General features: G+C 39.1%; 1 protein-coding gene across 1 annotated transcript in view; it reads right to left on the bottom strand.

Annotated features, from left to right (window-relative positions):
* The window catches only part of LOC136746996 (nectin-3-like protein), a 193,829-nt gene that overhangs the window by 32,626 nt on the left and 139,129 nt on the right, over positions 1–22,074 (bottom strand). The window contains exon 6 of the mRNA XM_066699933.1: positions 7,600–7,738. Coding sequence (XP_066556030.1) covers positions 7,600–7,738 — 139 coding nt within the window. The remainder of the gene's footprint in view (positions 1–7,599; positions 7,739–22,074) is intronic.

Raw genomic sequence — 22,074 nt, forward strand, 5'->3', positions numbered from 1 at the left:
CACAACCCATTTTCAATGCCTTGGCTGAGGGAAGGAGGTTCTCACCCAAGATTTGACGGTATATGGCCCCGTCCATTGTCCCTTTGATGCGGTGCAGTTGTCCTGTCCCCTTAGCAGACAAACACCCCCAAAGCATGTTTCCACCTCCATGTTTGACGGTGGGTATGGTGTTCTTGGGGTAATTCCTCCTCCTCCAAACACGGTAAGTTGAGTTGATGCCAAAGAGCTAAATTTTGGTCTCATCTGACCACAACACTTTCACCCAGTTCTCCTCTGAATCATTCAGATGTTTATTGGCAAACTTCAGACGGGCCTGTACATGTGCTTTCTTGAGCAGGGGGACCTTGCGGGCGCTGCAGGATTTCAGTCCTTCACGGTGTAGTGTGTTACCAATTGTTTTCTTGGTAACTATGGTCCCAGCTGCCTTGAGATCATTAACAAGATCCTCCCGTGTAGTTCTGGGCTGATTCCTCACCGTTCTCATGATCATTGAAACTCCACGAGGTGAGATCTTGCATGGAGTCCCAGACCGAGGGAGACTGACAGTTATTTTGTGTTTCTTCCATTTGCGAATAATCGCACCAACTGTTGTCACCTTCTCACCAAGCTGCTTGGCGATGGTCTTGTAGCCCATTCCAGCCTTGTGTAGGTCTACAATCTTGTCCCTGACATCCTTGGACAGCTCTTTGATCTTGGCCATGGTGGAGAGTTTGGAATCTGATTGATTGATTGCTTCTGTGGATAGGTGTCTTTTATACAGGTAACGAGCTGAGATTAGGAGCACTCTCTTAAAGGGAGTGCTCCTAATCTCAGCTCGTTACCTGTATAAAAGATAGGGGATCAAATACTTATTTCACTCATTAACATGCAAATCAATTTATAACTTTTTTGAAATGCGTTTTTCTGTATTTTTTTGTTGTTACTCTGCCACTGTTAAAATACACCTACCATTAAAATTATAGACTGATCATTGCTTTGTCAGTGGGCAAACGTACAAAATCAGCAGGGGATCAAATACTTTTTTCCCCTCACTGTATAGACAAACATACACATTCCACTGTCAATTTTAAACAGTCCACTTTTTAGTAGATTTTAGTAGCTAATTCAAGTCAAGGTTAATTTCAAAATTATTTTCCTTCATCCCACTGGGGTAAGAAAAACATTTCAAAGACATTGTAGTTACATCCGCTCTCCACACTTCCCCAGTTTGCCTACAGAGGTCATCATCACCTGAATTCTAACCCTGTCTCTCACATTCCCCAGCACAGTGAGCTATCACCCAATTAGCATTCCTCAGCACCATGTGCACCCTCTACTCCCACTGGACCAGCAGTACACATCCCTGTCCTCTGATCTGTATTTAAACCCCCTGTTGTCAGTTTACCTGCATTTCTAAGTGTGTTGCCTGATTATGACTCTTATGTGTTTTGACTCTTGGATTGCCTTCTGATTGTTTGTACGCCTGATCGATCAACTGACCTACTGCCTATGGCCCCAACTACTGCTTTTCCCTTGCCTTTATTGCCTTGTTTGTCGGCTCTTTGACCTGGACTGTTATACACCTGCTTCTTCCCGCACTTGAGTCCTCCACTTCTCTGGCTGTTTGCACAGGCAGTCATGACAATGTGATTTTTCACAGACTAACACATTTAATAAAGTGTGTTTTTTAATAATTCAATCTGTTCTGGCAACGGTAAGGACATATATCAAAACAGGCAAGAATTTCCATTGCTGTTGATCATTGTGTGTTTCAAAAGTTCCTGTAATTCTTAGTTTGCTAGTGTGTGAAGGGTATTCTGATTAGATGGTCAGCACCCGAAGAGGATACACAGCATTTTAACTGACTTGCTGAAAAAATACAACAAAACGCACACAAAATTAACACTGCTACAAGCCTAGATCTTTATATGCATGATTTACTATTACCATTTTAATACATACACTTTCAATTTAACATCTCAGTATTATGCAAAATCTGCTGAAGTTAAAATGCTGAGATTTAAAAGTTGTTATAATGCTTTGATTTTAAACAAGTTTTAGTTAGTGTTAGTTTTTTCATCATAATAGTCCCTAACACCTGAAATACTGAAACTAGAAAGAAACAGCTGGTTTTGAAACTGTTCTGACACTGGCTGCCTGAACTGAATACTGTGCTAGGATAAACTGGGCAGAGGAGTGAGAAAGAACATTGCAACCAATAGAAATCTGCACTGGGACATGAATCATACAATTTTCAGCAATAGATGGAAACTGGAACGTTTAGTTGACTGTAGGCTGAATCAATTTTCTGTAATTTCTGAAAAGATCTGGTACATTTATATTTTAATGATTTTTTTTTTAATTAAGTATAGTTATATTTTTAATGTTTGTACCAGTAGTAGTGTGAACAAGATTTATTCAGTCATCACATTTGAGTTCAGCCCTTGAAAAGTTTCTCTTTCCTAATGATAATGATCTCCCATATGACATCCACTTTTTTGCAGTGTCATCTTGCATCAGAAATCAATAGATGCAATGGACATCACTTTAATGTATACTGCAGTAATGAGTTAACTAATAATCTAAGGCAATAAACAGTAAAATGGGGAGACAGTAATACAGATCCTTCATGGGAAAAAAATCTGCACTGGATGTAATAAGAAAGTATAAATCTAATTACTGCAGAGTGACTAAACAAATCCTGACTGAACTGTTTGTTCTGAATGCACTAGGAAGAAACCACTCTCACCCTTCACGCAAAACATGTTTTTCAATGATGCATTTAGTTAAGACATTAATCATCTATCAATTTCCACAATTGTTATATATTTTTAGTTTGTTGAACATTGATTCAGCCTAGAAAAACACAGTGGCATGGATTTTACAGTTACCTCTTGTCTAAATCAGTGTTCAACAAATTTAAAATAAATCCTTGCTAAATAAGTTTAATAAAAATATTGATTTGCTAAAGAATTCACAAAATAGTATTGTGTAACAACATTGTATGTTCCTATTTTAATCTGTGGAAAAATAAATATCTCAGATTTTTTAAATTAAATTATTCAGAGACTCACATAGAGATGTCAAAATAGCTCATTTCAGATGACTTTCAGATTTCAGATGTTTTAATGCATGAGCCTTTGAAGTGACTGAAATAGTAACATTTAAAAACATGCAACTTATAAAAACCTTTGATAAAACTTGTATTATTATAATTTAAGCATCAACACTATGGGATTATACTATTTTTCAAGTCAGATACAGTGCATTGCTTTTATGCAACTGATTACTTCACTCCCTATATTTCAAAATTCAAACATTTTGTATATAACTTGGAACACTTAAGCAGTATTTTAAATGTACCTCTTAATAAAATGTGTTATTTGATATGATTACCCATTTATTTTGTAATTGAAAAACTAGTGTATTACCCCAATTAGTGACACTTTACAATAAGTCTCCCAGTTACGGTGTATTTACATAGAAGGTACTCAGTAACTACATTTTTAGTTACTCATAAGCACAGTATAATTATGCATTATTGAAATGTACTTAATGTGAAAAAATTATTAACGGAATATGTATGTTTTTCCTGAAATGCACATGTGATTACATATAAAACTGTTCCAAATTTTCAAGCCTCGATATTCTGAACCCCAATTAACCATACGTGTTTGTTTTTTTGTAAGATATTTTGTGCCATTTAACTATCAAATGTAAGAAATATTAAAATAATGGTTAGAAACAATCAGTGTAGTGTATTTCATTCGTTATATGCATGGGATTTCTGAAAGGTAATTTTGTTTTCAAAAGTCACATAATTAGATGAGAATATTCCAAAAAACACAGCTTAAACAGTTTTGATAATATTGTCATGTAAAAAAAATACATGATATTAATATATAATTGTATAATAACATTATATATGTTTTAATAATGTAAGTATGTGCAATCTCTGACCTCAGTCTATGGATACAAATGTTTAATGTTATCTTTCTAGTCAGAAGCACTGCCCAAAATGCAAATGCAGCAACTCAGTTATTTCATGCTTTTAAATATATTTCTTATCTTTTGGAATTAATGTTGTATGTCTAAAGCTGATCATACCGCTTACTTTAGGTCGGTATATAAATATAATTGACCTTGATATTTTTGTGTGTTTAGCATAACTACTATACAAAAGGAAGTATGCACTAGAGCCCTGCGCGGGACTGGTTTGTTAATCCCGCTACCGCCCACTCCCGCTGAATTTCTGACCATTACCGCCCGCTCCCGCAACGCGTGTGTTCCACTCCCGCCCGCACCCGCAACGTGTGTGTGCACTCCCGCCTGCACCCGCAAACACTGCGTCACAGCTTGTAGAGATAGTAAAGAATTTACACAAATGTTAGGGCTATGCTAAACGTTCAGAATAACAGACAAAACACTGCGTTCAATTAAGCGGACCATAAGATCAACGTGTTCATGTCAAGCTAAAGTAAAGCACCACACATGACAAATAACTTGGGCCTATTTTTTATTAGCCTAATAAAACTCTGTCAGATTTTGATAGGCTACAAAACATCATAACTGTTAGGCTGTAGCGGAGCCTACAAAAACATTCTATTCAAAATATGCGCAATAACTTACACCTATAATTGACAAATACCAATAACAGTTACACGCAAATATAGCCTAATGAGGCACAATATTTAAATTAATTACTTTACTTTAAAACTCAAATTAAGGCCTCTAAAATGCCAGATGACTAAGTAATAGCCAAATAAAAATAAAACAAATAGGAAATAAAAATCTCTCAGCTTTTAATAGAAAACATTGCAACTGTTAGGCTAAAGCTTTTATAAGAAATAAAACGAACAACAACAGCTTAAAATAATTAGCTGTATAGCCAGATGCCTCAAGGTATTTTCTTAAAAAAAATAAAAACATTCAAACGTAGCCTATGCTCAACAACACAGGCATTATCACACCTGTTTATGTAATTAACAAATAGCGAAAAGAGACATATGAATGGCCTAAATAATAATAAATTAAACAAACTCAATGAATGAATGAAACTAATTAATCACTTGGCCTACTTAAAATTGCTGTGGAGGACTGACTGCGGTCACAGGCTAGTGCGTCTCTCTTCCAAGATGTGCCCACACACACTAAATGCCCTCTCTGACGGTGCACTAGATGCAGGAATACTCAAGATGAAACGTGCAAGTTTTGAGAGCGCAGGAAAGCGCTCTCTGTTGAACTTCCAGCATTCAAGCACACTGTCTGGGTCTGGGTTGTCCGAGAGTCGGGTGCTGAGATATTCAGCTATTTCAGCATCGACGTCTTTCCAGTATGTGAATCGGTCAGAGGAGCTTTGCTTTTTGGCTGGTGGTGGCTCATCCTCTGCTGCAGCCGGGACCAGGTCAAACCGCATCTAGTGGATAATTTCCTTTGCACCTTTGGATTGGATTGTTTTAAAACTCTTTTAAAAACTAATTTTATTAAAATTGCTTTTAATTCGTTTTCTTTTGTTTTATGATCTTATTCATTTATTTATTCTTAAGATTTTTATTCATTGTCTTTTATCTATGTTTCTATTTCTTGACTGAATTGAACTTGCACTGTATATTTTCTGTTTCTATGTCTGTGAAGCACTTTGCAAACTTGTTATGTAAATAAAGTTTGTTAGGTCTATTATTATTTTATTATAGACTATACTATAGACTTTTTCACAGATATAAACAGGCTAAGTTCACTTTAAAATAAGGCTACAAACAAGATAGCCTACAACATAATATTCAAAACTACATAGCCTATTTAAAGCATTCATATTACACACCTTTGACCACGTCGTCTCTTGCATCTAAGCCCATCATCCGTAGCAATTGCATTTTAGGGGTCAGGAGCGTTGCAATCCTGTACATCATGTGGAGGGGTTTTGCTGATGTGTCACTAGTGTCCATCAGTTCTTCCAGACGTGAGGCACATACACTGGTGACTTCGGAGAGCAAGGGATCGAGGGATGCTGCTTGGCAGGGTTCAATGAGTCTGACGGACCACTGCAGCGCAAGTGATGTGCTGGGAGTGGAGTTGTCAGACTCGAGGTCATTAGTAGCATCCTTGAATAACTTGAGGAACGCAACCACTGTTTTCAAAGTGTTTGCATTGATCTGCACAATTCTTTCATACTGGTTATTGGTCACCAGTAATGTGGAGATTTCCTCATGCTGTTGCAGTATGGAATCCAGCATATCATAATTTGAATTCCATCAGGTCTCGATGGATTGCTTGAGGGATTTCTTCAAGGTGTTCTGCAGACCTGAATGTTTGAAATATTTGACCATTTTTTTGTATTGGTCAACAGTTCAGACAGTTCGGGTGTCTTGGCCAACACATCTGGGGCAAATGCGCTGGACAGGGTGACGTTCAGGATGTGCACATTGCAGTTCAGCCTGGTGTATCCACGCAGGGCAGCAATTATGTTGGCTCCGCAGTCAGTGACAAACACAACACAGCCAACTAGTGACGTGTCTATTCCAAACGCATGGAGTTTCTGGAACAGCAGGTTCCTGATGTTCTCTGCTGTTTTTGACACACCACCTTCGACACAACACCCTCGAAATGAGACCGAAGTCATTGTTTGTGTAATGGGTGGTTGTGGATATGAATGACGTTTTACGGTAATCCTCAGTCCATATATCTGTTGTGATGGCACATCCATACGTTTCAATTATGGGCTTTATCTTTATTGCCACAGACGCCTGCAGTGCCTGTGCTCTCCCCTCGACATGTCTGGATACAGTGGTTGGGTGAGGCAGAGCATCTTTTACATCAAATCTGCCATATTTAGCGGCTACATTAACAAAGTGTTGAACTATGTCAACAAAGCCTTTCCCGGCAACGAAGTCATACAGCCAAATGTAAATACAGCCAAAGTGCAAAACATTTCTCGGTAGTATCTTGTTTAATATGTACAGGAAGAAGTGCTTTATCTTTGAAGGAGAGCTTACTTTGACCCGGGAAAACGGAGCAGGTATGTCGCCTCAACCCAGAGGTGCCAGATTTGTGCCCGTTGTATATTAATACTTTTGCACATTTGTTGCAACTTACAAAGTACAATTCTTTAGTAACGACTGAGAAATTTGCTTTGGTTTTGTACAGTAAAAACCCGCTTTAAATCTTCTTTTCAACTTAATTTGTTGACTCTATTTTTCTTGTTAGCGCTAGCAAAATCCCGGGACCCGCGGTACATTTTTTGACCGCCCACTGCCGCGAGATTTGTGTTGGGTTCCATGGGACCCACGGGATTCCAATCCCGATGCAGTCAGGAGCAGGTCATCAGGAACAATTCACTTCAAACAGGAAAAAGAAGCCTGCATACTCAAAATGCAATACCAAAAAATATACTTATTTATTAGAAATCTGACGTTTCAGCACTTACGTGCCTTCATCGGGGTGTGTGCTCTTCCTTTTCCTTTTTTGGCATAACTACTGCCATGAGAAGTATTAACATTCACAGTGGAACTAGAACACAGTGATGTGTGGCAATGATGAGCATCTTAAATAATGTGAGGGGTGAAACAAGAAATAGCTAAGTGATTGGCTTGCAGGACCCTGGGAGATTGCATTGACACTCACACTTTATCCAAATATGATGGTTCCCTCTTCCTTGGTGTCAGAAGCACTATGATGAAGACAGCGATAAGTAAGAGGGCCAGGATGGCTCCAATCACTGCGCTGGCCACTGCCACTGTGGAAGTCTGCTTCAAGGGCACATCTGAAACACAAATATTAGAGATTAAGAAACATAATTTAGCATGTATTGATTCCAGGGCACAAAGATTAAATATACAATAATAATTGCATTAGACAGCAATGAAGCCACCAGCTTTGGACAGTAGTACAAATATATTCTTTACCTGAACCTATTGGTAAAACACATGAGTTCATAAGAAACATAAGAAGAAAGTTTACAAGGTCATTCAACCCATTGTGCTCGTTTGTCATCCATTAATAACTAATGCCTTGGTTCCACTGGCTTAACCGTCCGTGCTCAAACACGTCCCAGAGCTTTTTTTGCAAAACCAGGCCGCTGTGAAGTCCGTCCCTCTGATGGGAGGAGCAGCGATTGTGGGTTTGGTTTATTTCGTTTTAAAAACAGAGACAGAGAACAACACTACGAGCGACACAGCCTGACGTGGAGAGGACTTTTGTGTCTATTCTATTATTTCTGCTTTACATGATTGAAAACAGCGTAATAAATACACGTTTCTGTTCAGAGATATTAAGAAGAGCTAAACGTGTATAGACAACATTATATTCAGACAAGCATTACTGTAAGAAAACATTTCCATGTGCAACAATAATACTAAATCCCAAATATGTATTGTTATTATTATCATCATCATTTGTGCTAGTATATATGTATTTTAAACGGCACAGCATGACTCCCTTAACTTATTACTCTTTCTGCAGATTTGTAACTGCAAACAGTACTTTTTGGCGAATTATTTATAATTTACTTATCAGACGTCCTTAACCAGGGCAAGTTACAGTTGAAACAAAATACACACGTTTCACGGTTAATCATCCAAATACAGTATAGCAGGTTATAATTGAACTGTGTGTGAACGTCTCAGTCATGGCGTTTATGGACGCATTTATTAAACCAGTCCTTAATATTTTAGAGGGAAACCCAGATCTGCTGTATTTATTTATTCATTCATTTAACTTGTAAATGGGCACACGTTAACTGAATCGTGATCGCCTTCATACTGATGGTCACTGCAGATTGTCCTGCACACCATTCACAAAACACAGCCTGAAACACCTCCAGCTGTTCATAAAATATTAATAACATCGGCTGCTACCGATCCGATTATTATCCTTCAGTTTATTTTTAACTAGTCAAGGCACTGCACCGGTCCTGTGGAATCCAAGTTTTTAATACACTAGGATATTAACTGTAAACAGTCATTGTTTCTGTGCGTGGATTTCACTCCATGCTGCTAATAAACTAAATTTCTTCGTGATCGCACACGGCACTTGAGATTATATCTTCCGACACAATGTATCTGATCTCTTCCCTGTCTGTCTCAAGTCAAGTGGACACCTCTATTCTGAAAGCGAATCATGTCCTCAGTGGGCGGGACGGACACTTACGGACACGTCTAGCACCAGCAAGTTAACCGTCCACAAAACACGGACGCGTCCGGACGCGTCCAGATGCTTAGCCGTGGAAACACCCGTTTAAGCGTCGGGGACCAGTGATCCAAGGATCACGGCCAGTCTATTTTTGAATGTTCCCAAATTATCGGCATTATCAACCACATCACTGGGGAGCTGGTTCCAGATTGTAACAACTCCCTGTGTGAAGAAGTGTCTCCTGTTTTGAAAGCCTTTAAGCCCAATTTCCATTTGTGTCCCTGGGCCTGTGTGTCCCTGCTGATCTGGAAAAGCTCCTCTAGTTTGATGTGGTTGATGCCTTTCATTACTTTGAAGACTTGAATCACGTAATCTTCTCTGTTCCAGAGTGAAAAGGTTCAGTTCCCTAAGTCTCTCCGAGTAGGATATTCCTTTCAAACCTGGAATAAATCTGGTTGCTCGCCTCTGAACTGCCTCTAGTGAAACGATATCTTTCTTGACGTGTGGTGCCCAGAACTGTACACAGTATTACAGATGAGGTCTAACTAATGCATTATACAGTCTTAATATTACTTCCTTTGTTTTAAATTCTACACTTTTGACACTATACCCTAGCATTTTGTTTGCCTTTTTTATTGCTTCCCCACATTGTTTGGATGGGGGAGAGTCAGGAGTCCACATGAACTCCTAGGTCTTTCTCATGCGTTACTTCTTCCAGTTCTATTCCTATCATAGTGTAATTATAGTGGACATCTGTGTTACCTGCATGTAATACCTTGCACTTGTCCACATTGAATTTCATCTGTCAAATGTCAGTCTACAACTGAATATTATCCATGTTCCATTGAGTCCAGATCATTAATATACATTAGAAAAAACACAGGCCCTAATACTGATCCCTGTGGAACTCCACTAACAAACTCACTCCAGTTAGAAGTAACTACTCTTATCGACACCCTCTGTTTCCTATACATCCACCAGTTAATAATCCATCTACTTATATTATCCTGAATTTCCAATTTTAGGATCAGACTTTGGTGTGGAACCTTATCAAAAGCTTTTGTATGGGCTCTAATTAGAGCCATAAGTAACTAATTAAAAATAAAATATATTGTAAATGACAAAAATAAAGTTGAAAACATTATTTTCAATTAAACTGAAAAAATGGACGTTGAGATCAAAAGTAAAAAAAATCGAAAGCAAAACAAAAAACTTGAAAGCAAATAATTGTAAAGCGAGAGCAAAACTCAAGTTGATTGAGTCCATTTCACTCACATTCACATATGTTCTTATGTTCTTCTAGAATGTTTTTTTTATTTTCAATTACAAGTTTTGGCCCAGTTTTTATGTGAAGGCACGGTTTACAGGGAGACGTAGATCATGGGTCTCCATTGGTCAACTAGGTTTGTGTGACGGTTCTTCTTAACCCAATCAATGAGCAGGGTGCAAAGAGTCAATACATTTAAAAAAAACATATATTTCAAGGACCGACACACTACCTCTGTAGCTACAAGCACCAATCCCAGCATAGTAGTGGTGGATGCAGGTCCGGATTGGCATATTGAAATGTTGTATGTTATTGACAGGAACCTCTCCCTGATGTGTTGTCGTCAGTTCGTCAGCAACCCCTTCCACCTCATTTGGGCCTGTATTGCGATTGAAATCCAAGGCCGCTTCAAGGTCCCAATCCAAACCTGGGTCCATGAGGAACCACCTCAGGATGAAACTATAGAACATTGGAATCCTGCAGTGGATCTAAGCCATCTCACCTTTCAGCAAGTGAAGAATGTGATGCCTTTGTGTAACATTGCTCATAGTTTACATAGTTTTAGCTTTTTACAAGTGACATAAGCTCTCTGTAAAATCAGTACAGTGTTAAACCTTCTGTGTTGGGTGACCTGGGCCCTCATTTATCAAGGCTGCTTACAAACAAATCTGTGTTTCAAATCAAAGTGTGAGACTGACCAATTCTGACATTTGCTTGAGATCGTGTGTACATCTATGCACAGCTTTCACCATGTGTAAGCAGCCAACCTAGTGGTAGAATATGGAAATGCACTGCTACAAGCATAAATATAGAGTACAACCTTTAAGGGGCTACATTAAAGTATGTCAACATCACAGATGTACTAAATTACTGTTAATTAATTTGTACTAACTATAGAGGTGGGTGGATAATGGCAGGTAATGTAAATAAAAGGTATTGGCAATGTGTAATTCAAAGCAGGGAACATGGCATATCTCGCATTACTTGAAGAGTTGGCACACGGCTTACACAGGAGTGTATTTTCAGGGATCATGCAGATTTTTTTAATTAGAGCACAAAGTGGCTTCTTAGTAGGTATCGCTTTCCAAAGCAAATATTGTTGGATTTGTGTAGTTATTTGGCACCTACACTCACCTAAAGGATTATTAGGAACACCATACTAATACTGTGTTTGACCCCCTTTCGCCTTCAGAACTGCCTTAATTCTATGTGGCATTGATTCAACAAGGTGCTGAAAGCATTCTTTAGAAATGTTGGCCCATATTGATAGGATAGCATCTTGCAGTTGATGGAGATGTGTGGCATGCACATCCAGGGCACGAAGCTCCCGCATACTGGATGTTTTTCCCTTTTCACACCATTCTTTGTAAACCCTAGAAATGGTTGTGCGTGAAAATCCCAGTAACTGAGCAGATTGTGAAATACTCAGACCGGCCCGTCTGGCACCAACAACCATGCCACGCTCAAAATTGCTTAAATCACCTTTCTTTCCCATTCAGACATTCAGTTTGGAGTTCAGGAGATTGTCTTGACCAGGACCACACCCCTAAATGCATTGAAGCAACTGCCATGTGATTGGTTGGTTAGATAATTGCATTAATGAGAAATTGAACAGGTGTTCCTAATAATCCTTTAGGTGAGTGTACATTGGAAAGAGACACGAATTGCCATTCCTGTGCATATCTCAGTCCTCTCCACCCTGGTATATTTAGCCACCGGCACATTTCAAATAGAGATAGGAGATTGATCGGAACAGGGCAATTCAGAGACATTTTCTATTAAACCTTCACATTAGTTAAAAGTGCAAATATCGATAACATTAATATGTCAATAAAAATAATCCAACCAAGTAAGTTTTCTGAATCTGCTTGGTCTGTAGTGGGAGCAGGAGGGTTATCAGTGTGTGATAAAGGGACATCACTGATCCCAGAGAGCACTGTATCCTCTATGATGCTAGCAATGTGCTGGTCCATAGGGGAGAGTGTTGTTTCACTCTGCCCTCCCTCAGTTGAACTAATGTCTCATTTGTGGCAGCAAGTCATTTCTTTACACCTACTATCAAATCAAACCACTTATTTTTAATTTCTACAACAGACCATTTCTTTGTAGATGCAGAATTCACTAAAAATTCTGTTCCCATGCAAGATTTTTTTTTTGTTGTTGTTTATGCCAACACTAAGCGAACCAAAAAGTAATTTCTGTTTTGACTCGACCTCAGCTATAAGCATTTCAATTTCACTGTCTGAGAAATTATGTTTCTTGGCCGTCTTTGCCATTATGCAACTTTCTTCCTAACAAAGAAGAACATTTGCACATGGCCTTTTAAAGGTATGTTGCCTTAGCATATATTGTTAATTGAGGGTGGTTCTTTATGCAAATGATCACAAGCATGCATGCACATCTTGTAAGGAGATTACAATCTGTATTTATCAAAGTTGATTAATTACTGGTGTGCATACGAGTCGTGTACGCATGCTTGATAAATCCCAATTTTCCAGACATTCACTCGTACAACAGAATTTAGAACTTTTTCTATGCAATGCTGAAGGCCTTGGTCTTTTGGGGTAGCGGCCTTATCACTCTACTGGGTGAAGCTGCTGTGGCGCGGTTCGAATCCTAAGTATGGAGCTCCAAACCGCCCAGGCTACATTTGCAAGGACTAATGACAACATAGGGTGTATACCTGACATAAAACTGAAAATGTATCTTGAAGACAACATTCTCTCAATCAGTCTCACCTGTATTACTTGTAAAATTTTGGAAAAAATGATTAGACAGAAAATAGAGGAGCATCTTAATGAAAACCATATTCTTGGAGATAGTCAGCATGGGTTTAGGTGAGGCAGATCATGTCTTACTAATTTATTAGGGTTTTTTTTACATGCAACTGCAGCTGTAGATCACATGAAAGCATATGATATGATATGATATACTTAGATTTCCAAAAAGCTTTTGATAAGGTTCCACACCAAAGACTGATCCTAAAATTGGAAGCTGTAGGTATACAGAGTAATGTAAGTACTTGATTCAAGTCTTCAAAATCATGAAAGGCATCGACCACATCAAACTTAAGGAGCTTTTCCAGACCTACAGGAACACATGGACCCAGGGACACAAATTGAAATTGGGCTTAAAGGCATTCAAGACAGAAAACAGGAGACACTTCTTCACATGGAGAGTCATCACAATCTGTGGTTGAAGCTGACAATTTGGGAACATTCCATGTACCATCAAATCTTGGGTGAGAACCTCCTTCCCTCAGCCAGGGCATTGAAAATGGGTCGTGGATGGGTTTTCCAGCATGACAATGACCCAAAACACACAGCCAAGGCAACAAAGGAGTGGCTCAAGAAGAAGCACATTAAGGTCCTGGAGTGGCCTAGCCAGTCTCCAGACCTTAATCCCATAGAAAATCTGTGGAGGGAGCTGAAGATTCGAGTTGCCAAACGTCAGCCTCGAAACCTTAATGACTTGGAGAGGATCTGCAAAGAGGAGTGGGACAAAATCCCTCCCGAGATGTGTGCAAACCTGGTGGCCAACTACAAGAAACGTCTGACCTCTGTGATGGCCAACAAGGGTTTTGCCACCAAGTACTAAGTAGAAGGGGTCAAATACTTATTTCCCTCATTAACATGCAAATCAATTTAAAACTTTTTTGAAATTCATTTTTCTGGATTTTTTTGTTGTTATTCTGTCTTTCACTGTTAAAATACACCTACCATTAAAATTATAGACTGATCATTTCTTTGTCAGTGGGCAAACGTACAAAATCAGCAGGGGATCAAATACCTTTTTCCCCCACTGTACCTGTGCAGAGGAATTACACATCAGTACCAAAGCCACTACTGAAAGAAATAAACTAATATGTGCAGAACTTATTGGCCAAAATCCAAAAGTTGCTATTCTTCTCTTGTAGTCTAATAACAAATGGAAGCCTTCATCTCTGTAGATTACAGGGTCTTGAATTTAAAGACAATACCTGATACCCTCCCCCTTCTACAACTGTAAAACATTTTAGATGCTCTCAGTGGTTACTCCTGGTTTACCACATTAGATATTTGCTTATCATAAGGGTTGTATGAATGAGGAGTCCAGACACGTGACCGCATTCACTGGACTAATTAATGTGCCAGCAGCTTTCCACAGGAATATGGAGCAGATACTTGAAGGGCTTTTAGATAAATCAGTGCTTTCGATCGACGTTCAGTGCATTCTGTCAACGCTTGGTATGGACCCTTGATGTTCAGCACATTCTGTTGATGCTTGATGCATTCCCTCAATGATCAGCGCTTTTTGCCCACACTCGAAGTGTTCCCTCAATACTTGGTATGTTTCGTCAACACTCGATGCATCCCCTTTACGAGAGCTATGATATGATTTATCAATATTTTTAATCAATCTTGGGCCTTTTTGAAGGTAGCGATGTCAGGGTTTCATTACTGTGAGGTATGTTGTGCCAAACTTCCAGTGGTGGACCCTCATGGTTTGTGTGTGGCATGCACGGGACCAGAGAATGCCAATGCCACAGTGGCCTGCTGCAGGTTTTGCATGTTTTTTCAGCAATTAACTCTGTGCCATGGGGCTAAGAGAGATGTTGGGGGAGACTGTGCCTGCACAGTTTACAAGGGTCCAAGGAGCTGAGGCTGTGGGCCTGGCAGTATTCCCAGTGGTGGACCCTGCCATAGCATCAATTGTGTCCACCTCTCCTTTATCAGCCACACTGTGGCTCCACTGGGCCCCTGGCACTGTATATGATGACCCTGGCAGAGGATCTGCCTGAACTTCAGTCTGGATAGCTTTTCCTGCATCTTGAAGCTTTCATGTCACTTGCTTTCATAATTGTCATTCAGTCCTTGGTAAATAGAATGCAAGAAACACTACCTGTACTAAAGCCTTATCATATAATTCTCCCTGAAATGACTGGAAAACTTTATATCCTCTGTCCAGTTGCAGCTCTCTCCCTCAGATGCACTCTAGGTAAGTTTCTTAGTTCTGTATGGGTTAAATCATCCCTGTTCAAGAGCACTTTTTTCAAGATTTCAGATTTAATTATTCTCGAAACTGTTTAATAATTTTTGATTCACTGTAATTCACTTTTAGACCTTCATTAATGTGCTTGCTGAGGTTACTGAAGGTGATGTCTGAGTTAGTGTCTTTAACCTGGACACCACATCATGGGCTAGATATTCAAACTTCGGAAAATTTCAGCGCAAAATGACTGCCGCACAAGAAAAATGTGACTTGGCCAAAAAAGGAGAGATATTCAAACATGGAGCAGATCTTTGCCCGATTTTGCCCATTGTTTTCCTGTGTCGCGTTACGCTGTTTCAATCAATCAATCAATCAATACATTTTTATTTGTATAGCGCCCTTTGGAAGGGTAGCCACAGAGCGCTTTACAGACTGGTAAACATACAACAAATGTACAGCAAAATAAAATAATACATAAATAATACAATAAATTAAATTAAATATAGACCTTTAAACAGTTAACATGATCTAAAATAAAGTAACTGAATATTTAAATAAACCATTTTTTTTTGCGCCTCACAATCCTGCCTGCACCACTCCACAGTGCTCTATTATTCCCACTGTTCGAACACAGTTTTGTGCAGTTATTGGATGAATATCTAATAAAGGCTTTCATGCAATTCAAAATCGATTGTGCTATGCGCATGTTTAATGTCAGTCCGGAATACATTTGCATCTCATGTTTCCAATTACCGAGTCATTACCATATATTAAGAAGCCACGGCATTAAAGGAACAGGACTCTGCAGGTGGATGAGTGAAGGTAGTGTGCTGGACAGAGGCGAGTGCCATGTTTCATGTTCTTCTATTTGTACACATACACATATCTAATTAGAAATCACACTGTGCAGTGAACTCAAGTCTGGACACATCCCGAATGCAGACCTCCTCTGTAATATAGTAGTGTACACCTCTATGCCATTGCCCTGACAAGGCAAACAACGTGGCTCATAGACATAGTATTGTAGTACAAACACAATATTGCGGATGTGGTAGTAATAAATATTACCCAATATCCATAATTGTCTGTATGTACAGTATGTAGGTCATCACAGAATCAAACATAATAGTATGTATATTACTGCTGCTGTATGTCCAAAACATGTGTGTAGCACCTAGTGCTGTGTAGCTGCCATATCCTTTTGATTTTCATAAGTAAGCTTGTTTTTATCTTTTGAAAATATATTACTTACACTGCACAAAAGGATGATTTGTGTATTTCTTTTACTTGGATGTCCAATTATTATTATTACTACTACTACATTTCTTACATTCGATTAATGATCCACTCTAACTGGATATCAACAAGTAAGTTTTCATTGCATAGTCATACATCTGCTAGGAGTTAATGTTCCCTGTACTGCGTTATTGAAACGCAATTCTAATGAAGAGAAGATGTATAAAAGCCTTATTAATTGCCTTATAATTGTTCATTCTCGTTTAACTTCGGTAATAAAAAAATATATACTGTATATACACCAATCAGCCATAACACTATGACCACCTGCCTTAATATTGTGTAGGTCTCCCTTCTGCTGCCAAAACAGCCCAGACCCGTCGAGGCATGGACTCCACTAGACCTCTGAAGGTGTGCTGTGGTATCTAGCACCAAGACCCTTTAAGTCCTATAAGTTGCAAGGTGAGGCCTCCATCGATCGGACTTGTTTGTCCAGCACATCCCACAGATGCTCCATTGGATTGAGATCTGGGGAATTCATCAGACCAGGCCACCTTCTTCCATTGCTCCGTGGTCCAGTTCTGATGCTCACGTGCCCACTGTAGGCGCTTTCGGCAGTGGACAGGGGTCAGCATGGGCACCCTGACTGGTCTGTGGCTATGCAGCCCCATACGCAACAAACTGCGATGCACTGTGTGTTCTGACACCTTTCTACAGAACCAACATTAACTTTTTCAGCAATTTGAGCTACATTAGCTCGTCTGTTGGATCGGACCACATGGGCCAGCCTTCGCTCCCCACGTGCATCAGTGAGCCTTGGCCGCCCAAGACCCTGTCGCTGGTTCACTGCTTTTCCTTCCTTGGACCACTTTTGATTGGTACTGACCACTGCAGACCAGGAACACCCCACAAGAACTGCTGTTTTGGAGATGCTCTGACCCAGTTGTCTAGCCATCACAATTTGGCCCTTGTCAAAGTCGCTCGGATCCTTACGCTTGCCCATTTTTCCTGCTTCTAACACATCAACTTTGAGGAAAAAATGTTCACTTGCTGCCTAATATATCCCACCCACTGACAGGTGCAATGATAACGAGATTATCAGTGTTATTCACGTCACCTGTCAGTGGTCATAATGTTATGGCTGATCGGTGTATATATAGGCTATTGATTGGTTCTATATTTTCTTTGAAAGTAATCTTAACCCTTTGCAGCCAAAGCTTTCTAATATAATTACAAAATGTGCTGGTTCAATGGGGATTCAAATTAATATTTCCCTTTTCAAATATCCATCTTCAGTTCGGGAAGTCTAAAAGTGCTGTTACACAATTCACCCGAAAGCGAAGCACATTTTGTAGGACATCTACATTAAATCACAAGAAATCGTATGCATTAGTTATCAATAGTCTGTTGAGATTTATAATCTGAAAATGTCTATTACATACACACACACACATATTACAGTAGTAGTACTTCAAGTGCCTGTCTCTTTGGTGCTGTTTGTTGCAGGTCAATGTGTCCCATGCAATCCAAGCTGCTGCTCAGTATTCCTCGGAAAAACTTACAACCTTTTCTCTGGACTCCACTGCGTTTGTTGTCATTTTTGAAGTCTGATCTTTGCATTTTTATTTTCCTTTTAACTTGGTCGGGCGAGTGATTGATACCCATCGAAAGAAGCCTCCTGTGATCCCTTCTATAGTTATATCCTCATAGACAGCAGCGCTGTACACTTCCTTCGGTTTGTTTTCTAACTTTATTTTCCATCCACATTGTAAACTGTGCTTTCTGCATGGTCCCAGTTGTTACTCCAATGCCAGTATTTGTGATTGTACTGCTCAGCTCAATATAATCGCATTTCGGATTGGATAGTAAACAGCTGGTCTCGTTTTAAAATGCATTGATTTGAATGGAAACCTGCTTTGGTTAAATTTTTATAGTTTTATTCGGATAAGTGAATAAAGTTACCTGGTCCTGTTCACAATTTCAAAATGCAATTTTCAGGTGTAAAATGCATACTGTTAAATTTCAGACTCCAATCATACTTAGTACAAGAAAAAACTATAGCAAGTTTACCAGCTATACACACTTTTATTTTAATTGATCGAGAGGTTTGAACTGTTTACATAAGTCATTACTTAGCCTATACTTTTTTAATATATATAAAGTTGTGAGCTAGCGAAATATATCTGTACATTTAAGGCTATAGATCGATATGACATGCAAACAATATAGAGAAAATACTGTTTGTCTTGTGAAGTTGTGTAAGCTTTTCTGGTGCCTGTGTTAATTATTGCGGTGGCAAAGCGGTGTCTCTGAATCAGACATGCAAGTCTCTGGGGGCGTGGCCATGCACTGACGCATTCCACCCGGCCCAGGGCTGGCGCGTTCACATTCACATTTAGGTCGCCTTTAGGCTGCCTCAAGAGTTTTAGGCCGGGTCAAAAAGCGGGAATAGTTTTGACCCGGCCCAGGGCCGCCTTAAATCTATGACCCCATTCACATTTGAGTTAAGGCGGCCCTGGGCCAGCCTAAATCTCAAAATGTGAACGGGGTATAATTGTCTTCCTTTTTTCTATATTTTGTATGTATACCACTACAATATGTAACCTTATATCACTTTTCATGTCATCTTCAACAAATATATAATTAAGATAAATACATACATACACACATACATTAATCATCAAAACAAAACAAAACGAAACAAAAAATGCTGTATTTGTACTCTGCAGGAAAAATGGCCCACATCCACATCATGTGATTCATGAGTGAGGGCTGATACATGACCAGCTTCAAAATGTGCTTATCCATCTGGGAATATGTCACAGTAAAGCACCGTACCAGCCAGGGAACTGGTTAAAGTCCCAAGTCACATTAAGCAAACTTGAAATATGGTAATCCAGTACTGTGTTGTTAGCACAGCAATGCAATCATCCTACATCCCTTAATTCATCTCAGTGGGTTATTTGGGTGGGCCTCTGTCACTTTAACATATATCTTCCACATTCATGTTGTATTTTTATACATATTCACTGGACACCAAAGAACTTTTACAGGATTTGCATTATATTCAGATTATGTCTGCATGATCACAGAAAAACAATGGACCTTTTCAATGAAGAAGAGGAAAAATGAAGCAGGATCACAAAGATTTAGAATGTTCCTAGAAATCTGCAGACAAGTAGTTGAAAGAAAAAGGACAAAGCTTTAATGCTCTATCTAAAGTAATAAAAATACATGTCTTAAAGCAAGCCTTTCAAAACACATTGAAAATGTAATGTACATAACTTTTGGCTGCTTTATTACTTTTTCTTTATCAAATATTTTATGTAACCTGGGTTTCTGTGAGGTAAATGTCTCCAACTGGAGTAAAAATTGGGTCCTACAGTCCAGACCACATATCATTGAATCAGAGACGCTTTCACTCTGGACACCTCGCATCAAGGCATGAAAGTCTAGTGTTAATACCATTTTTAGAATACAATACTTCCTATGGAAGCTTTCACACTGGTTGGTCGTGTAAAACCAATGGCATTAAATATAGATTGTGTCCTAATTTTTTGTTCATGTTGGGCGTAAATGTTTTACTGTGCACTCTCTCAGACCTGGTGCCATTTAATGCAGCTCAGGTGTTTGTTCTCCAATTAGACTATTTAACTACATATCGGACCTCTGCGCCAGCAGTCTTCTGTGCCCCCATCCTGAATGGCCCCACTACCAAAGGGCAGATTTCCAGTGAGGAGATAGCTGCAAGGAGATGCCACTAGTATTTCCAGGCCGGGGACCTGGAGACCTGGGCGATTTCTCAAAAGAAAAAAAAAATCATACTGACGTGCACAGCGCAACAGCAAACTCTTGTATAATTTCATGTATTTTTTTCATTCGGTGAGAAGATTGAAGCGGGAATGTTCATTCAGTAACCTGTCGGCAAAACCTACAATATAATTGAGCACTATTGCAAAATACGAGGAGTTCAAAAAAAGTAAACGGCCAATCAGCCAAATACATAAAGAATGCAAACAAGGTATTGGAAACAGCTGGGGGTTCTACAAGGTCGCTTCAGGTTATACAAATTATCAATACATAATAACTATGAGAATTATATACACGCTCAAACTCCACACACACACCCTTTATCTACAGGTATTACAGCTAATGTATCTGGATTTAAGAGAGACATGACTACTGCTATGAAAGGTACTAAATGTAATTTGAAAATAGGGGATTATCAAACAATTCAAACAACTAATGCCTTTACCTGAGGGTCAGTCAATTATTGGTTCGGATGTCTTGAGAAGACAAGGTGTAATACTTGATTACGGTAATAATCAGATTTGGTTTCATAGAGGCAGAAATGTTGTGTACACTGTTAGCAATTCACATGCAGTATGTACTATTAAGTCACCAGGTGAATTATCGCTTTCATTCAATGAAAATTATGCAAATATTATCAAAATACTCTGAAGTGTTTGCCAAGCATAAGCATTATTGTGGTAATGTGGGTCAGGAGGAAGACATCAGTGGTCCTCCTCACGAATTTCAAAAACAATATGAAATCCACAATGAAAGTCACAAATCTGTTACAACTGTTATTAGTTCTCTGTTAAAACAAGGAGTCAGAAGAGTACATTGTACTTCTACAACGAACTCTCCTATTTGGCCTGTGCGGAAGCCAGACAGATCCTGGAGACTGACTGTGGACTACAGGCTACTCAACGCTGTGACACCTACCTGTGCACCGATTGGAAGAGACACTCCCACTCTACTGTCCTGTGTTCCAACTGACAGTAAGGTCTTCACAGTGCTGGACATTTCCAATGGTTTCTGGAGCATTCCACTTGCTCAAACTTACCAATACAAATTTGCCTTCACTTTTGACAATCAGCAATACACATGGACGTGCTTACCACAAGGATTGCATAATTCTCCAAACATTTTTCACAAGCGGATGGCTGAGGCTATAAAAGGTTTTTCCAGACCTGAGTGCGTTGTCCAATACATCAATCTACTGTAGCGTAAGGTACACTTATAAATTTCAATTAAAGAAGTGAATTTATAGTATCACCTTATCACGAATCCTGGAATCTTGTAGAACTCAATTTCTGTAATAATTGGACGCAGACACCAATTCCAAAGATATAAATTGTCAAATTTATTCAAAAAGAAAGACTAAATGTAGCACTACACTAATTATACAAAAGGGAAAAACTAATTAAAATTCAACTCTAGGTCAACAAATCAAAGACAAATCACTTCCGTGACCAAATCAAAGACCATGGGATCGCATATGATAACACACAAATCGTTAAACAAAAAAGGTTGTAAACACATTGACTACAATACCGGTTAGTAAGACGAAGGTGAGTCTCTCATTAGTATTGTTAGTCAGGCATTAAATAACTACGCAGGTTAGTATTTAACGTCAGGTAACTTCTCGTTATATATATATCAGTCTCATTTACGTTTAGGTGCCGAGAAAGATCCTATCATTACTTGTT

Source organism: Amia ocellicauda, chromosome 3 (assembly GCF_036373705.1).
Source record: "Amia ocellicauda isolate fAmiCal2 chromosome 3, fAmiCal2.hap1, whole genome shotgun sequence".
NCBI classification, from domain to species: Eukaryota; Metazoa; Chordata; class Actinopteri; order Amiiformes; family Amiidae; genus Amia; species Amia ocellicauda.